This window comes from Homalodisca vitripennis, chromosome 5 (assembly GCF_021130785.1).
Source record: "Homalodisca vitripennis isolate AUS2020 chromosome 5, UT_GWSS_2.1, whole genome shotgun sequence".
NCBI lineage: Eukaryota > Metazoa > Arthropoda > Insecta > Hemiptera > Cicadellidae > Homalodisca > Homalodisca vitripennis.
In genome coordinates this window covers 66,227,476-66,247,660 of record NC_060211.1, presented here as the reverse complement: position 1 = coordinate 66,247,660, position 20,185 = coordinate 66,227,476, and the positions used below count along the sequence as shown (strand labels likewise).

Here is a 20,185-nt window from a genome sequence, read left to right as displayed (position 1 = left end):
GAACGGATTTAAAACATTTGTACTATTCAGTTGCAAATTCTTCCTTTAACACCTTTAAACTCATTTTAACAATTCCAGGTTGGACAGTTTGTACACAGAGTGGTGGCTACTGATCCTGATGAAAAATCATCGCTAAGGTTTCTCGATAGACCGGGACAACTGTGAGGCCAGAAGTGAAGAAGGGACTATCATAAAACCATCTGAGTTTGACTTTCTCTCTGCCTTCGAACTGAATGCTGGTCGACGGACTGTTGCGAGTGGTGAGACTCCTGGATCGAGAGAGAGTTGAAGTGATTCGGTTAGCCATCAGGGTGGAAGACAACGGCATCCGTCAGCGGGAAACAGATCACTTCAGGTATTTGTTTCAATATAGCTTTCTTCATTTTATTAAACATGTCACAAATGGAAATGCAGTAGTACCTAAAGCAATAGTTTGTGACTTCTACCTCATCTGTATAACTAAGTAATTTTTTAAGCAATCTATTATTAGAGGAAACCAAAAATATCATGTTCTTATTAAAAAACTCAATACTGAGAAGCAATAAAATATTTATCAATTGTAAAAATTTGGTTGGGATTGAAATAGAAAAAAATAGTATTTTTAATATGTCAAAACCAATAATTTTTTTACTATTATATCAAACACAATTAGTGTTCATTCAACATCAAGTTGTTTTAACTGTTTGAAAAATTTTGGTTGTTTTTTTCCATAAACAAAATCTCTTAATATAATCTTGATACAGGCAATAAATAGTCTAAATTAGATCTTTATAACTTGTTATGAATAATTTTCCTTAAACACGTTTTTAAGTTTTTTTAATTTTTCAGGGTGTATTGACCATTATTGTTGAGGATGAAAAATGACAACAACCCAATGTTCAGGAAGCCCTTTTATCGAAGATTCATCACTGAAAACAGCCAGTTAGGAGTGTTGATTGTCAATGTGGTAGCAGATGACGCAGACAAGAACCGGACTATTACTTACTCATTGGAAGGGTAAACTATGATTAAAAAAAGTTTCTTTTAATTTTTTTTCCCAGATTTAAAATTACCTTATTGTTATAAGAGAATTTTGAGACTAGGGCTTATTGTAGTTAGGTCAATTGAAGATTCATGCATACTATGCAATGTGCAGAGTCTTATTATGCAGCACCAGAAAAGCAATGTAGGAAGGAAAGGGCGTTAGTCAAATCTTTCTTTTTGTTCACTGGCAATGCAAAAAAAAACAATCAAAGGGAGTATATAAATACAAGAGGAAAGAAATGGAAAGTAGAACATTGGTACTTAAATTTTTTTAATTACCCATTTCTCACTTGTAAAATAGGTGGATGGATACTTTTTGCCATTGTTCCTAATAAACTTCTTCTGGCTGTCTTGAAAAATAAATTATTCTGGGTATTATTCCTAACAGCTGAAACTAATATTACAATGACCTCTACACTAAAAACATTGATAAAGTCGATGATAGCCTATAGATTTTTTAATAAATTACCAGAATAAAAAAATAAAAGAGGAACAAACTATTTTAAGATAAATTTTAAAAATGATCTAATTGAACATCCATTATACACCATATGCAAAAAATCCAGTCAAAGTAAGTTATCAAATTGTTTTTACCTAGCATTCTTCACTTAGATATGTAAAGATTGTTTATACATTTTCAGAGCTGAGATGATATTAGCAATGTCAAATTTCGTAGGAAATTACAGTATGAATTTTAACATTTATGAAAAAGAAAACAAATAAATACCAATATTAAAAGATGTATAACATATATTCTGGTTTGACAAATGTTTTGCAGATATTAAGTGTGATGTCCTGTTCGATATTCCTAAATCGAGGAAATAAATCTTAAAACGCTTGGGAAAGTGTTATTAATAATGTGAAGCAGTTTATTATGTTCTGACTTAATTTAGACTTGTAGATATAGAATTAATCATGCATTTATTTAATTCCTATCTATTCAGTAGAAGTCAAAGGTATTTAGTTCAATTGATTTGAAATAAGCTAATTTTTTACAATGGGGTGTAAATTCACTTTAATATTTTCTCTCAGAAGCCAACTTCATTCTATTTCTCTTCTTTATTTTCAAAAATTGACTACCTATATCCATACCATAGTTACATATAGTATAATATATTATTTTGCTTTTTCATTTAAATTATAAAAGTTGGTTATATCTGCAATACAACATGAACATGTACTTACTTTACGACAGCCGGAGAGTAGTAGTTTTAAAAAAATATCAATAATTGACCTGTTTAAATTGGTTGCCTTTCAACTGTTTTATGTACTTATGTTTTATGTATAGTTCGCAAATTCGTAATTCAACCTCTGTTGTTTACAATTTAATTTTCATTTAAAATTTGATTCCAATTTATTTTAGTTTGTTTATTTATTTTTTATTGATACTCCCAAAGGAAGTACACAGTATTTTTAGACATTGTGAAATATGAAAAAAGGATCATTGTTTAAGAGATAAATTTGGAAGTAATTAATTATTGTTCACATTGGTAATATCAATGAATCATTATTTATTTCAGGTTCTGCAAAGATGACAGAACTTGTTCATCTGGACCAGCAAACAGGGGAGATGGTAGTTGCAAACAGAATCGATCACGAGCAGACTCCATGGCTCAACATGACTGTGAGAGCTACTGACTCAGGAATTCCTCCTCGCTCGGCATTGGTGGATGTGTTTGTACAAGTTATAGATGAGAACGACAACAATCCCTACTTTGTTGGAAACATCACAAATGTCCGCCTGACGCTGAGGGAAGACCTCGCCTATTGGTATGTATTGGCTATACTTTTCAGTTAATTGGATAGGGTATAAATTTCCTGTTGAGAGACTCATCAAGTAGGAACAAACAATGGTGTAAAATTAAAATTTACCATTTTATAAAATTTAAACCATTCTTGTTTCAGAGAAGAGAAAATGAAAACATTGCACCAATTACTAATTACCTAGCTCTTGAGGCAGTTATTCATAAAAGAATCCATATTTTCCCCATAGGGTTATTATACGACAAACTTTAATTTCATTTTATTACACAATTTCGGCTATTTGGAGTTTACTCTGTTAATTCTAAAAATATCTGTACACTGTCAATAATTTTGTAAACTCCAATAAACTCCCATTAATCCCCCAAATAAGTTGTACTTGGTTTATGTTTACACTGACAGTAAGCTTTATAGTGTAATGCCCTAAGTTAGTTTAATACTTGGTCGTAGTGGTCAAGAATATAACTTATCCATACAGGTTTTTATTTATTTTTGTTCTGTGTAAAATTTGAACCTCCAGTCCACAACTGTTTATAACTATACCTCATGCTAGTCTCAGATGATTGTTTGTTAGTGTGCGAAAATGCTTTGCCCAGACCAAAATTCGAACCTGGGTCTCTTGGCTGACTATCTGAGATGCTAAATAAAACTCAGCCATTGGTTACATGGGACATATCAACCGTTAGTAACTATATTTGTTCTATACATAATGTACCAAACTTTTAAAAGGTTAATGATTTTTATAGTCACTCTTGTCAATAAACTTATCAAATAATATGCTCCGCTGTCAATAAATCACTGATTTAAAAAAGAACTTGAATGCTTTTGAATTTACAAGTGTAGTTTTGTATACTTTAGAAGTTCATTGCCTGTTGAATTTAGAAAAGAGACTGTACAAAAGGTTTTTATGACAATAAATTTCATTGTGAATCTCTTCCAGAATAATCAGGAAGATTTCATGAAACTGAAACTTTACAGGATACAGTATATAATTAGATTATGAGCACAGACACGGTTCCTAAAAATGTTTGGAGTTTATGAAATACTATGTTTTTGCTCCACATACAATGTTACTTTGATCAAATTGTCCAATGGATGTAAAAATTCAGTGATATAACCTATCGAACTGAATATTCAATTTTTCATATTGTATAAAAACTTTGACACATTCTGTGAAGTCCTTTTTCCAAATGAATATGAATAAATCTCATATTGAATATTAATGGATGTAGCTTACAAACTTGTTTTGAAGATATAAATAAAATCATCCAGGTTTCGTTGAAATCAATTAAGAACTACAACAGGGATTATGTTCATTGTATTTGCTGCTAAATGATTACAAAATTCTCATAATTTTTGAATGCTTGCCATTATTACATATTGTTATCAATGAAAATATTACAGTTTCTTAAATAATGCCATTAAAATATCTATCTTGAGCATTTAGAAAATTAAAATGTTATATATATCCTTTTATATTATGAAAAGTGTTTCTTCAGGTGCTGAGGTGACAGTCATTGAAGCAAGTGATGCTGATTCTGGTGATTATGGCAAAATCACATTTCTGCTTGATCGGATATCATCTTTGGTAAGAAGTTTATTGTTATATAAATAAAATAACTTGCTGAGTTGAATTAATTTTATGAGTTGCAAAAAGTATAAGGAAATTAGCTGAACTGAATTTGATAAAGCAATTAATTATAGTAGTGAACTTTTCAGTTTTCAAAGTCATATTCAGAATAAAAAGTTTAAAATATTTTTACCTGGAATTGCACTGAAAAATTCTTAAACTTAGCCACCATCCAGTTGCTTACATTGCAAGTACTAATATTAATAAATAACATATTTTGAGGCTGTTTCAATTACCACTTCTGGTAACTTTTGATTATGTTTCAATACTTCAAACTCATGAAAATAATTATGATGGACAAAAGCTTAACACAACTCACAACAAATTTTCTTATTAGTATTGTGCTGGTGGGTAAAATAAGTAACCACATTTTTATAGGGTATTACTAGTACTAGTATTTAAAATTTTCAGGAACCTAATAGCAATATTATTAAAGTAATAGATTGTGACAGTTTTAATCTGTTGTTTTCTCCAGGGTAAGTTCCAAATCAACCCTGAGACTGGGATGCTGAACGTGTCCGATAGGCTGGACCGAGAGCAGCAATCATCTTATATGCTGATAGTGGAGGCCTGGGATAACTATCAGTTTGGATACTCCAGTGGGGAGAGTAGAAATGCCTTCAAACAAATAGGGTGAGAATCCCACTGACCTATATATGCCTGTTTTGTTTTTTGTTTTAACCAATAAAACCTATCAAAATTTACATAGTTTTAGTACGGCAAGGAACAAGGCGTTGTACCGAACCCGCTCTATCCTCTAATTCATGATCATTATTTTAAACAAAATTGTTTTTCTTAGTAATTTTCTAAGACTACCGTTGTTGAACAGAGTGACCATACTGGATGTCAACGATGAACCTCCTGTGATGAACCCTCTGCCGGAGTCTTGTGTCATGGTAACAGAGTTTCTGGAACCAGGGGAGACTGTCTACACTCTCAAGGCATCTGATGCCGATGACCCCAACACTCCCAATGGCTGGGTCTCATTCTCCATTCTTGCAGGGAACGATCAAGGTGAGAATCTTACAGAGTTTAATAAAATGAATGAAGGAAAATAAAATCTCTGGCTAGATGAGTACACAGAAAACACTTATATTTTCCCTCCCAGTGTTTTTATACTCAAGAAACTGAAAGGAGGAATCTCTTAGTAGAGGCGAAATAAAAGACTGGTGGTATAATCATAACAGTTCAGCTTTCTGGAGGTTGATTTTTAGGATTAGCTTAGTAGGTCCATTATATATTTTTCTCTATTGTTTTCTTTATAAGCTAGAACTTCAACGCTCACTATCTGATTTAAGATGAACAAAATAAAATAGTAACTATTATGTCTAAAGTGTATATCAGTATGTTTCTATACTAACTATACACAATAGATTTTTTTTTAATTTTCAAAAATCTGTGTTTATCTTTCCAGAATTGTTTGAAATAGAACCACTGGATCATTGGACAGCCAGGCTATATGCTCAAAGTTCACTGAAAGCAAAATATGGGAATTACACTTTGGTAAGTGCTTTGGACATACTTAGTTTTTGGTTATTTTCTTTGGAAAAATTAATATTGTCTGAAATTAAGAGTACAGTTTTATATTGATTTTGAAATTATCAGACTTACTTAACTACTTTTACATAACATTAAACTTGATGTCTATTTTATTTGGAAATTGTGTTGTTGATACACTAGTTGATTTGAAAATAAGTTTTTCAACTTGGATAATTTACTTGTTACATGTCAACTGTTTTAGGCTATAAATGTTCAAGATTTAGGTGCACCTCCCAACTTTGTTGTTGGCAACCTAAACATTTGTGTGACAGACTTCAATGACAATGCTCCTCAGTTCATCAGTCCTCCCCAGAACATTACAATCCGCATTCCAGAGGTAAAAACACTTTGTGATATTAAGTTAATACTAATATAATTACTTAACATTTACCTTTGTCAGAAATCAGAAGTTGTGTGGTTTAATAACATCTAAACTATGATAATGATTACATAGTAATATATTAATATTAGCTTACTTACCTTTCAACTCAGGGTAAAACATTTCCAATCTTAGGAGTTCTAGAATCCCTCAAATCTCAGTAATAAATTCTAATCATTTTATTTCATGATTAACCACATGTGAATTAGTTATTAAAAGCTAAAATACGACTATAAAGAAGTTTTTTATAGTCAGATTTATATGAAAGATTAATAGTTTATCTATCAATAGGTTTTCTGAACAAGGGTTCCATTTTGCATACAAGTATTCTGCTATAGTATGTTGTTATTGCTACAACACAACCTATTCAAACCTATTAACGTATCATTACAGGCCTATTGTTGTACAAGCCCCCATTGCAATTCGCTCACATCTTGTATAAATGGCTACAAAAATGGTAAAAATTAAGTAGTTTTCCAAAAAAAAAAACAAGTTCCTCTGTTAGTTATCACCTTTAACATATTTAGGTTTTTTTTGAAAATAAATTATCTGAATAAAAAAATATATATTTTCTTCAACATTGCAAATATAAACATTTTGTGCTGTACCGGGACTGCATGCAACATTAACAGTTTGCTGCTAAGAGTCTTTTACATATACTTACACACAAAATAATTAAACACATAGAAGGACAAACAGAATTAAAAGCAAAATATCTACCTGTTAGTAAAATCATCCACATCAGTCAAAAACAACAGTCTGCCATCATATGCTTGTTTGCAAAATGTTAACACATTAACGTAATGTTTAGTTAATACCAGACTGAAGACTGCTGTAGACTGGTTTTATTCTAAATTAGGTAATGGAGGTAGGAGATGAGGATAACATGAACACTCCACCCCTACTTTCTCCAAAATCTGTCTATGGCATTATGCAATGGGGACATGGAACAATGTATTAGGGATGGAGTGGGTATGAAAATAAAATCAAATAAAATTAAAAAATAAAAATATTTTAGTGTTTTACCTGTAACTCTGAATAATGTTTAGAATATTATGATAATATATAATGATCTTCAATGGAACAAAGGTATGCCAGACATGTATTAAATGGTTTACAATTGTAAAAATTATATAATTTAAAAAAGTTGCTATCAAACTCAGAGTTAAGAGTAGTTATAAAACATTTTCAAATTTAAATGGATTTGGAATAAAATCCCCCCATTATTATTTTTAACTCAGGACAATCCAGATAATACCTAAAATACAGTGAATGATTTATTTACAAAACCATAGTAATAAAAAAAACATTGCCGTTTAAAATTATCCATTATTTTTTTTTGGAAACTGTATATTCTAAGTAACAATTGAATACAAGCCACAAAATATCTTTTAATCAACAATGGTACTAAAATGTATTTCTCTAATATGAATAAATTATTGATCTTTGTTTTTTTGTATGAAGAATGCAACAGTTGGGAGTCCTGTGATAACTGTGACTGCTATTGACGCTGATGTGGGTCCTAATGCTGCTGTCCGTTACCGCGCCTCAAGCAAGACAATACTGGAGACTGGAGCACTTTCAGTATTGATCAGGACTCTGGCCTCATCTCTCTCAGGTTACCTCTGGACAGGGAGACCCAGAAACTCTATCAGGTTAAGAATTGTTTCTTAAATTTAAATGTATTGTTTAATTTTATAAAATCAGGAAACAACTATCTCAACAACACATTAGGCTTGTTTAGAAATTGTACCAAGCTTACTCAGCTGAGTTAATGAGCTTGACACAAGCCTATGAAGCCAAGTTTGCAGACTTATTTTAAGATTGTTTTAAAGAATGAAGTTGCCACTTATTGAGCTTGCTCCAGTTTTGGACTTTCAAACTTATCCAAAGGGCTTAGAAAAAGTGAGAGCAGGTGCTATGCATATTTCTCGACCTCTATAAAGCTTTTGATTGTGTGCTATGGGATACTGTTGCACCTGCTGTGGGCAAGTGGTATTCAGGGTCTGCCGCACAATCAAATCTCTGATACATACAAGTATTGTATTGCATTGCATGTATTTACCTTGGCAAACATCATTTATCTGATACAGTTTTTTTATTTTATTGGTTACGTTGATGCATGCTATGCAATATTGTAATTGTTTCACACAATAAAGAATATTATTATTATTATTAAAGTCAATGTCTATGTGTGTAGGGCCTTGTTTGGTAACTTATTTTAATTTGAGGCAGTTGTGGAAGGAGGCTCATTTTAAGCCTAACCAAGCTTGGGCTTGTAAACTTATATCCACAAGGTCATTAAAACTTTGAAAATCAGATATAAAACTAACTTACTGAATGGAAGACTCATTCCAAACGTAAGTTTGTAAACTTTGTTTCATAAAATATTTTCTGATCTTGTAAATCTATGTTCAAAATAAGTCAAATGATTGAACAGAGATTCATTTTAAAGTTATTTCAAGTTAAAAAAAAGTGTGCTGCTCATTTGTACTATCTTGTTAGAAACTTAGACAAATATAATAACAATAATAGTAACATAATACATGTTTAACATCACATCCAAATAAATACCATACATATATATTATATAGATCAATAAAAATAATTTTAATTCATACAATAAATGAAAGGTTTATTTCTCTTATTAAAAATTAATTATATTGCTCTATAATATTTACATGCTAAGAAATGTATATCCCACTGAACTATTTTATACAATTTAACATGAACTGATTAATGAAGAAAGTATATTTTTGTAAAGTAAAATTGATAGTATAGTCATACATTCTGGAGAATTATCTAGATTTTATAGATTTTAGAAAGTTTTAACAATAATGTCTGTACTACGAATTGTACAAAAATTTAACTTAGAATTCCTAGCTTCCATCCTTTTAAGCACTTTTTTGAAATCATCACTAAAAATCAGTAAACTCAAAGAGTGAATAGACAATATCCTAATGCATCTTGGTGCTGCCACGTTGAGGAACAGAACACAAAGAACTATGCTTGCACAGAATGCCATCACACTTTATCAACTACTGGCATAATTCAGTAACAGCACAAGGTTGCTTTAGTTTCATTTATGTGAGCTTGTTTTGAACTTGTTCTAGAGTCAAAATCCAGAATTCGGAAGGTCAAATCAAGCAGGGAGGTAAACAAGTTTGAATTTAATATAGTGCTACAAACTCAAAAAACCTAGTTTGCTTTAAGTTTGAGGGAGGTTTCAAAGTCCAAAATTTTAGTTAATAATATGCTAGAATCAAGTTTGGTTTAAGCTCACATCCTGTGTGGGTAGATATTATAAATTCAAGTAAAACCTAAGAAAAATATTGATTTCAGATTCGTGTGGAAGCCTATGACCATGGAACTCCTACTCCCTTGTCGTCAGATCTTGATCTGACAATTTATGTGAAAAATGTGAACGATTACCAGCCTCAGTTTTTGATAGAAGACTTTCCAGTGAACTTTACAGGTAACTTATTGTAAAATTTAACTTAGTTCTTCAGTTGTAGAAAATACTTGAAATTTGCTGCACACCTTATGATTTTATTAAGTCATATGTAACACAGGGCCATATTCAGCCCATATTGGCGGGCTCCGGAGAAGATATTCAGCTGGACCCCATCATGTCCCGCCACCAGGCCTTGGTCATGCTCAGGCCTTGGTAAAATTGTCCGAAAAAACCGGTCTGAGTACGGGCCCGTATATAACTCAGAACACTTATTTATTGTTTAGTTAAATATTACGTAATACGTTTGTTGTACTTAGTTTATTGAATAACTCATAATTTGGTGACACAAAGCTAATCAATCAAATGCCATGAAATGTTGCATATAAATTAATGCATTACATAATAAGTGCTCACTAAAATGTTTTTGCTCTTTAAGAAAATTCAGAACCATTAAACTGATCCAGTCAACTAGTATTTAAACTAAATACTTTCAATGATTTGGCAATGGTTTCAAGCATTGTTATATCTTAAACTAATCATCATTTATATAAAAAATGCTTGGAATATTAAAAAGAGATTTTATATGACGTACATGCAGGGGTTAGTTTATACTCAACAAAAATGTAATCTGAAAACAATACAGTTACATTAAACCCACACAGTTTACCAATACTACCTACTAATTTGTATTTTCAAAGTAATAATAGCCTTTTAAAATCTCAAAGTATATTATATTTATAATTATAATAAGCAATCAGTTAAATATTATATTCCTTGAAAAAGAGATTAGACCGGAATATAAGAACCAATTTGAACAGTATACATAGTAAAATACAAGAATTTCCTCTGAGAAATCAGTTTACTATTTGTTAATTAACTAGCTGTGTTAATTTTGTTGTTGTCAAACTGGAAATGTTAAAAAAGCTTAAGAATATTAAATTATATATTACTTGACAAATCACTTCTTAGAGATCAACATGAACAAACAGACATGCAATAAACATGTTCAAACCCTACTCCTAATTAGGGGTATAGCACCCGATATTCCAAACGAAGTTTTTTTAGCCTATTGAATTTATTTTACACTAGCAGTCACCGGCAGCTTCCTTCACAATTCCTCTGCATTGCATTTACATATAATTTTCCATGTGTTCGATTGGATAGTTTCAACGATTTCAGTAACATTGAAACTATTTTAGACCAATGCAGAGATAGCCCAAAGATGAATCTCTTAGCTTTCTTAGTGAAAGCATTTATGGTATAATATGATGAAGTGGAAAATAGATGCAATGTCCTTTGGCGATTTTATGTAATTTTAAAAATTGCATTTATTGCTTTGTGATCCCAATTATGGCTTTGCATGCAATTTCGTAGGCTCAACACTTCTGATTCAAGAGAATTATATTTCCAACGCCAATTTTGAGTTTATCTTCTTTATGATCAAGGAAATATGTCAAAAAGTGTATATTTAGGGCTATTTTAATTTACTCCAGTCTTAGTATTTTTTTCCATAGTTGATTTTGATTTGTTTCCCGATCAAGAAAAATATATATACATATGTAGACCTGAGATGGTTACATCTGGCAAGAGATAACTAAGATGGGTTTTATAATAGTTTTTTAAATTTATAAAAGTTATATATTAACTTTATCTTTATATCTAATACTTAATATTTGCTTAAAATGTACAGTCAAAAGTAGCCTATATTTTAACTAAAACTTTTTTTATTATATCTCATTTAAGCCTCAGCGTCAGGTATGCCGGCTTTCAAGTGCACTGGTTTTTATTATTATTACATGATTGGACCTCCCCGGGATTTGAACCCGTGATCTCTCGGTTTGGGAACCGAGACTATAACCATATGGAGGAGAACTAACTTTTGATCTTCTTATCTTAGAATCTTCTTACTCTCTGCTCAGTATTGTTATTATCTAGCTTAATTATGTTTTCACACTATAAATGTAAACAAACTGGAAATAGTGATTAAATTAATTAATCATATGGTTGTGCTGTCATAAAACAATGTTTTTTCACAGAACAGTGTTGATTACATTAAACATGCTCTTTCAATTAATATTTTACAATTTTAGAGACCAAGATGGAATTGTTCATTACTTTAGAGACCAGGTGTAACCTGGAGGGACTTTCAAAATGAGAATAGGCTTATATTCATAACAGAGATTCTGAAAATGTTTATGTAAAGTTTCAGTACAATTGGTTGAATAGTGTATACGTGAAAGCAAAACAAACAAATGAAGGCACTTTCATATTTTTAATATTATTAGGATTAGGATTAACAGCAAACTTTTTGTCTTTTGATAGTCATCAGCTGTTTTTTATCAGTTATAAAAGTTTTACAATATACCAACTATTTTGCAATATTTATAACAATTCCAACAGTACTTTTTTGAACGTAATCTGTCAACACATAAGTGAGCACGACTCCTTAAAGATACGCTTGCACAAGCCAGGAATGCCAAACATGCCACAGTTGAGAGGTATCAGCTGTTGTTGCTCCCAACTTGTACCGGCATATCTTTAAAGTGGTCGTGCTCATTTATGTGTTGATGGATTATGTTGAAAAAAGTACTGTTAGAATTGTCATAAATATTGCAAAAGAGTAAGCATTTTGTAAATGATTTATTACTGATTCAAAACAGCTGATACCTTTCAACTGACAAAATCTTTGTGTGCAATCATACATCAAAAGCAATCATGCTCACCTATGCGTTAGTGGATTCCATTGAGAAAAATACCGTTGGAATTGCTATAAAAATTGGAAAATACATAATGTTTATAACTCGTACATTTTTTATAATTATAATGGTTTTTTTTTGTTATTTGACTTAAAAATTCTCTACAGGCCACCATTTTGTTAATATTAAAGCAAATCACACCAATATTTTTAAAGTTTTCTCTCTTATTTATTATTAGCTATGTACCAAAATTGGTGTACGTAGCTTTACTAGTTCTAGAGATATGAATATTTTATAAAAAAATTTAAAAATGGTGGCTAGCGGCTACAATAAAAATTTCTATGAACTATGTTTATAGGTCATTTTTTGTTTGGAATGATTAATATGAGCCACAGAAGTTTGTGACACCCTTTTGTAAACACTCAGTATATACGAGTAGTTAGTTACTTGGAAAAAACAGTAAGTTTTAATCAAATTTTAGCAACTGCCATGTATTATTACATAGATTTTTTTTATTACCAATTCAAGTTGGTACTTATTTAATTATAACATTTTAGCTTGTGATTGTGTATAGTGATGATGTCCATTGTATGTTTGTCTAAGGACAAATAAATAAGTGTTAAACTGTTAAAAAGATTTGTTTAGACTTATGAAATACATCTTCTGTTTTATAACGTAGTATGTCTTTAAATCTTAAGCAATCCTATTTCAGTGTATATTTATATTTTTCCCAAAAAAAGTATGTGAAAATATATTTTTTTGTACATAATGGTATTATAAATACAAATGCTCATGTTATGATGATCCTAGTGATTTTGTTTGAAATATTGCTGTTTTTATGATTTAAAACTATTTTGCAAGTTGTCTAAAAACATGCTGCCAACAACATTTCTAGCAATGAATGTCTGAAATGAGTGGTAATGCCTACCACCTGTCAATAATCAGTAAGCATTATTAACTGTATTTTGGAATCAAGTACAATTTCAACAAAATGAAATTCACTGAAGATGCCTTTAAACTGGTTCAGAAAAAAGAGTCCTGGAGAGCACAAAACTCAATGATAATTTCTCTGTTGGAAATTTTGAACCAAAAATAAATAAGCTCTTTGAAGATTGTAAATAAATATTTTCTTGTTACTAAAAAGTAATTTAGTAATTTAAATCAGCTAAAGTTGAAGCAGTAAAAATTAATAAATTTACGTCTTACAGAACATATTCCTCCTGGCAAAGAAAGGCGACTCCTGCCAGAAACTGTGGATAGAGACGAAGTAGATGATCTAGATGACCCAAGAACTCCGGTCTGTTACTTCATTGTTGCTGGGAATGATGAGGGCTTCTTCAACATTGAGCCACTTTCCCATGAAATCACTGTAAGTAGACATAAATGGCTTTAGTGTTAGTTTTTGTTCTCATTAAGTTCTACATTTTATTTACTATCTCTTTAACAATGCAGCAATTTTCAACATTGAAAAATATTATTTGCATTGATATAGGTTTCATTTACATAGATATGATTCTCAAACTGTGGTCAAAATAAATATCCTTAGCTTGAATGCTAGGAATGCCTGGACAGAAAGGTCTACATAACGGCAATGTAAAGAGGAGCTTGATGTGGACATCACATAAAGAGAGTTCTTGGTACACCACTATTTTTCATAGCGGAAGGTTGACCAGAGAAACAAGCAGCAAATAGCGGGGTTTAAAGGGAACTTTATTTTAAGATAAAACTCATGAAAACCATGAGAGCAGAACCTTAGAGGAGTTGCTTTGGAACTGCTTATGGTAGAACACTAATAGTTGTGAGAGGTCATGGCTGAGTGAAGGAGACTGCCATAATGCTGTAATGCTGAGACGCAGAAGGAGAGTGTGGCTCAAAAAATACAAATGGTTTACCATGAGAAAGGCTTTATCCAGGAATACGCAGACGAGGGAAAGGTGATAATGTTGCTTTCCAACAGCTGTCACCATATCTTAGCAGCCACAAAACAATCACCCTAAATTGGTAGTACACCAATTTCATCGTAAAAATTGATTCACTTTAATATTGGCACCAATATGGTATTGTGAACACAACAGGTATGTAGGGAACTCTCACTCGCCAAAATTTAGATGGTGTTAGTAATATACTATCTAATGACTCTATCTTGCAATTTGAATAAATGTTTATCGAGGCTGTTTACTTTTGTAGGTGGCTCAAGAACTTGACAGGGAAGAAGCTGAGATGCATTTGATCATGGTGAAAGCCAGTGAAGACTGTGTCACTCCCCCACAGACCAACAATAGCTACTTGGATTACAAAGACAGTACAGTGCTCAGGGTGGTCATTTTTGTCAATGACATCAACGATAACGCCCCTCAGTTCGTCAAGGAGGTGTTCACTGGAGGAGTAACCACTGATGCGGATTTTGGCAGTGAATTTATGCAAGTTCGAGTGAGTAAAAAGCTATCTTTTTGTTCAACAGTTATATTTTTGTTTCAGTCCAGCTTCGAAAAATAACAATCTTATTACCGTGTTATGATTATCATAATCTTAATGTTGTTTAGGCAATAGATGCAGATTTTGGCCGAAATGCAGAAATACAATACTATATGATTGGCCAAACTCAGATGACCTTGAGCGAAGGGATGGAAAATATTCAGCAGCCACCTTTCTTAGTGGATGTCAACTCTGGAATTGTGTCTCTCAACTTTGATCCTCAAAAGGGAATGAAAGGATACTTTGACTTTAAGGTATTATTCAGTCTACTAATCTTAATTATTACCACAGATCTAGGTTGAAAAATTTCTACTTGTATATCTCATGTTTGATTAGTTACAAGGTTTTTATTCATAAGGCATACTTAGACTTGTTAATGAATAAATAATCTGTATTAGTGAAATTTGTCTCGTAATTTAACATTATTATACATACACATTATAACAGTTAACATAATTTATTAACTTTTCAAATTGTGTGATATTTGTTGCAATATGTTATTTCTTAGTTCTTAATACTATGATATAGAGCAAATCTGTTATACAAATGCTCTATTATGTATTAAAAAATACAAGTTTATAACTTGAAAATGTGTCCAGGTGGTCGCCAATGATACCGGTGGACTTTCTGATATGGCTAGAGTTTTCATCTACTTATTGCGAGAAGACCAAAGAGTGAGATTTGTGCTACGACAACATCCAGTAGAGCTGAGAGAAAAGATTGATGTTTTCAGAGAGTGAGTCATAAGATATATTAAAAAAACAATAGGCAGTTGAACTGATTACATTTTGACATAAAAATATATTGTGATTATGCCTTTATATGTTAGTTCCTAATTATTATCAGTTGAAATACTTTCTTAACAAACATTCATAAAATACCATCATCTGCAATCTCCTGGACCAAGGAGGTACTTTTATGAAATGTACTATTGGTCCTGTTGGTTCATTATAAATTTAAATGTAGGAAAAGTTAGGAGCAATAGGACTTATGATAATGTTCAATTGATTGATAGATACTTGAAATGTCTGTTTGTTAATACATTGATACATGTTTTTACTCTCTTCTGCCTTTAATTTATCTTAAACTGTGTTTTTGCTGAATGTACAGAGTACTGGGTAATGTGACTGGAGCCATAGTTAATGTAGACGAGGTGAAAGTGCATGAGACCATGGATGGCCGAGTGGACAAGACCCGATCTGACCTCTACCTGCATTTTGTAGACCGGTCAGACCACTCCATCATGGATGTCAGCCGGGTGTTACGGGTGGTTGACCAGAGCATAGAACATCTGGATTCATTGTTCAAGGTGAGATATGTTAAGACGATTACTTACTGATCATGGTTTTTCAAATCAGGTTATAATTGTGCATTTGCCACTCACTTTACTCGTTCACTCCAAGACTACAAAAGCTGACCAGGCCAAATTTAAACAATGCTGCTTGAAGCCAAAATGTGAACACTATAACTTGAGTATTGCTAACGTATAACATGTAGCTCCCAGAGCTTACAGGAGCTGACTATGCTGTACAACCCGAGGTGTAGATAAAATAGTGTTTGTTGTAACTTTTAGAAAGTTATTTTCAAATATATTTATGGGAGAATATTCCATCATCATTCCCCACATCAACATGTCTTTTCAAGTTGGTATTTTACAATATTTAATCTGGCTTCTATGTAGGCTGTTAGTCCTGTAGTTGAAAGTCAAAGGCAAGTTCATACCAAATATTTAGACTTCCAGAGGGCTTTTGATAATCTCCCCCCACCGTTTATTATTAAAGAAACTATCTGCTTTTGATTTCTATCCAGAACTTGTTTTTGGATATAGTTACAATTCTAACATAAGCTTTTCAGAGTAAAGTTTTTGGTTGTGACATGTGACTGTTTTACTGCTCCCTCGTGGGTGCGACAGGGGTCGTCCTGGTCTACAACTCTTCTAAAGCAAAACACAATCTTGGGTTTATTAAGTGGATTGAGACACACTTTCATACAAAAGAGAATTATACAAAAGAGCATACACTGTCTGATGCTGCATAAACCTCTTGTGGGATGAATCTTGAATATGCCTCTGTATCTGGACTAGGATAGGGGGTACACCAATGAATCTGTTGAGGCAGTTCAGAGAAGGTTGTTTTCTTTGATACTGAAAGTAAATTCTGTAAGGTTGTCAAAGTGGCATTGTGAGATTTTTATTGATCGAAATTCTTCTCAGTACTTTGACTGAGTTTCATGGATAAACTATTTTGTTAGACTTATTGTTCATAACAGTTAACAGGTTCAATATCAAAATCGTGTTAACCAGAGACACTGTATTGAGGGCTTCAACAGTTCTATTATCCCCGGTTCCCGGTTTCTCACCCCCTTTTTGGAGTGGATGCAGCAATACTGCTAAAACATAGAAAAATATAAAAATAGCAAAAACAGCAAAAAACATTAACATAATATATTATATCCATAGTAGTATCAGTATTTAAAGGTGTTTGCATATCGTTGTCTATTAAAAACCTATGTACTGAAATAGCATTTAACGTCATTGTAATATTATCTTCTTATCTGCCGGTTGGATTTCATGTGCAGGCTTTCATTGTTATATTTGTCTGCAATTTTCCATATAATAGTATGTAGTAAGTATGCTAGTTTGATATAACATATTCTTTTCTACAGTTCTTTTGTATTCTGTTAGTCATCGAACTTGACATTCAATAGAAATATTGACACTGTTTTCCATGGTTTGTGTTAGAGTAAATGAATGTAATGTGCTAAGCAATTGTTGTATATGAATACTTATAAATTATTGCTTTAGTTTTTTATAAACAATTGTTTTACAATAATTGCAGTTTTCTTGTGCATTAGACTTTTAAAAAACCAAGTGTGTAAATTAAAAAAATATTATTACCACAGCGTTGTTTAAATTGTAAATCTTGATAAGTTTTCCAGATATGTCACTGCTATGATGTATTAAATTTCATTGATGATAGATTAATTTCATTATAACATGGCAAGATAGATTTCTAGAGGCTAAGAAGGAAACTCTCATCTTGAGAGTAATTACTGTCAAAAAGCATTTTGAAATAATAATAAAGTAATAAAATAATAATTTTTTTATAAAAAGGGAAACTTGGAGTTTGTTGCCATTGTTCCCAAGAGATTCTATAGTAAAATAGGATTATATATTTATTTATTTTGTACAATAGCTACAGGAATATTATCCCAAAACAGCTATATTGAAAATACAAGTTAATAATAATTATTTACAATATAATATACTATAAGTACGTATATGAAGAAACTAAATTACAAAATCATTATTAGTCTGAGTAAAAATTAACTGTTTCTGTTACAGCACGAGAAAAAATAAAAATATAATACAATACATAACAATAATTTAAAACTTTAACAAAACTAGGTTACTACCTTAAGTTTAAAAAATAATATTTAGCTTATTTACAAATGAATTAAAATTATTATTAACTGGACTTTGATACCATTATCCAACCTACAAATACTCATTATCTATAAAAGGACTACAAAATATAAAGACTATTCCAGTATAATCTATTAAAAATGTAATATTTAAGTAAGGCAATATGACTGTACTGTTTGCAAATATTGATTATCAAATACCTAGCAAGAAATAAATCTTAAAAAAGTAATAAGATTGAACAGAACATACTGTTTTTATAATAATTATGTCTTTTAAAAAAGTAACAAAATAAATTACCCCAGAATGGTTAGCTTTATAAAAAAGCACAATCCGTAAGCATTTACAATTTTAACAACTTATTTGATTTAATTTTAATGTTTTAGTTATGTTCGTAAAAATAAATAATTTTATAGTTTATTATGTTAAGAAAACAATGTAACAATGTAACAATTTTAAATCAATAACTGTGTTATATATAGGACTCTATAATTATCAATAGATTTCCTTGAAATGGAATTAAGTGTTTCTCATTGCCCTTTAGGAGTTTAACGTTCTGGATACCCAGGCAGCTGAAGCAGTGGCATTGGTCCATGCCCGCACTCCTGACAGTGTTGTATGGCTCTGGTTGGTTGGCACCACTGTGTTCCTGGGTCTCATGTTGGTAGTGGTCATCTCAATCTGCTTGTCACAGCGAGCCTCATACAAGCGACAACTCAAAGCAGCTACAATTACTGCATTTGGTAAGTAAGCTACTTCAGCCATGGCGTCAGAATTATCTATTAGTTTTGAAAAGCAAACCATTTTTTTATTGCCAATTTTGTACTTATATTTATTTATTTTAAACCCACTTGTTTTTAAAGTGAAGTTCTTACTACAAACATTTTATAAAATACAAGGATGTAGCAAAACAATTATTTTTTCAAGTGAAATACACTGTAAAGTATAAATGTCAATTAATTACATGCTTCAAAACCAATAACTTGCTAAATACATTCTAAAATTAACATTATTTAATAAACAGGTTCTAAAAAAGGAAAATGCCTTAAAGTGATGAAGATTCATAATTTAAGGGCTCAATCAATCCCTTGCTATTACTTTGTATACTACATTTTTCATTCACTTAGGACAAGAAGTTAAGGAAACTCCTCATTGCACTTTGTCCTAAAACTACCTTTACACTTGCTTCTGGAGTGTTAGGATATTCAGGATGGGTAAGGTTAGTGGCCTGTCCTATTCCAATGAGAAAGGATAGCAGGAATTAAATCTTCGTCATGTCACCTTGTAAAAAGGGGAGGCTAGCACTGTTCCACCCTCTTTCAGTCAAAATGTACAGAGGTAGGTACTCATTCATGTTTAGCAACGGTCTTTAAACCTGAGGGAGCTTCACACACTCCAACAGACATCCTCTGCAGTAACCTATCGATCAGCCCTGTTACCACAATATCTCAACATCTGCAATTAGTCATGACGATCTAAAAAATGTAAAAAAATCTATTGCATTTTTTAGATCAAAATGACGATCTAAAAAATGCAAATCAAGAAATAATTAAACTTAGAAATCACTCTGCTAATCTTGAAATTCTGGTAATAGAAAAAGAAGAGAAAATAATACTGTTAGAAAATAAAATTTATCAGTTAAATGCAAAACTTAGTGAACCAACAAACCTAAATATAAACATATCAAATTCAACTCCAATTACAAAAAATAATTGTAGAGAAGACAAAAGGCGGATTTCTACAACAAATCTTTTAGATTCGTTCTAGCTTGTTGTTAAAGGGAAAAAAATCATGCAAAGAGACCAGA

General features: G+C 31.5%; 1 protein-coding gene across 1 annotated transcript in view; it reads left to right on the top strand.

The window, feature by feature from the left end:
• Positions 1 to 233: 233 nt before the first annotated feature.
• LOC124363495 (cadherin-23-like) overlaps positions 234 to 20,185 on the top strand; it is a 34,142-nt gene continuing 14,190 nt past the window's right edge. Inside the window, 16 exon segments of the mRNA XM_046818744.1 lie at positions 234 to 330; positions 2,544 to 2,793; positions 4,273 to 4,372; positions 4,890 to 5,047; positions 5,244 to 5,428; positions 5,829 to 5,917; positions 6,156 to 6,290; positions 7,797 to 7,874; positions 7,877 to 7,987; positions 9,675 to 9,807; positions 13,691 to 13,851; positions 14,670 to 14,912; positions 15,026 to 15,211; positions 15,557 to 15,693; positions 16,068 to 16,266; positions 18,923 to 19,121. Of these exon segments, the coding sequence (XP_046674700.1) occupies positions 234 to 330; positions 2,544 to 2,793; positions 4,273 to 4,372; positions 4,890 to 5,047; positions 5,244 to 5,428; positions 5,829 to 5,917; positions 6,156 to 6,290; positions 7,797 to 7,874; positions 7,877 to 7,987; positions 9,675 to 9,807; positions 13,691 to 13,851; positions 14,670 to 14,912; positions 15,026 to 15,211; positions 15,557 to 15,693; positions 16,068 to 16,266; positions 18,923 to 19,121 (2,461 nt within the window).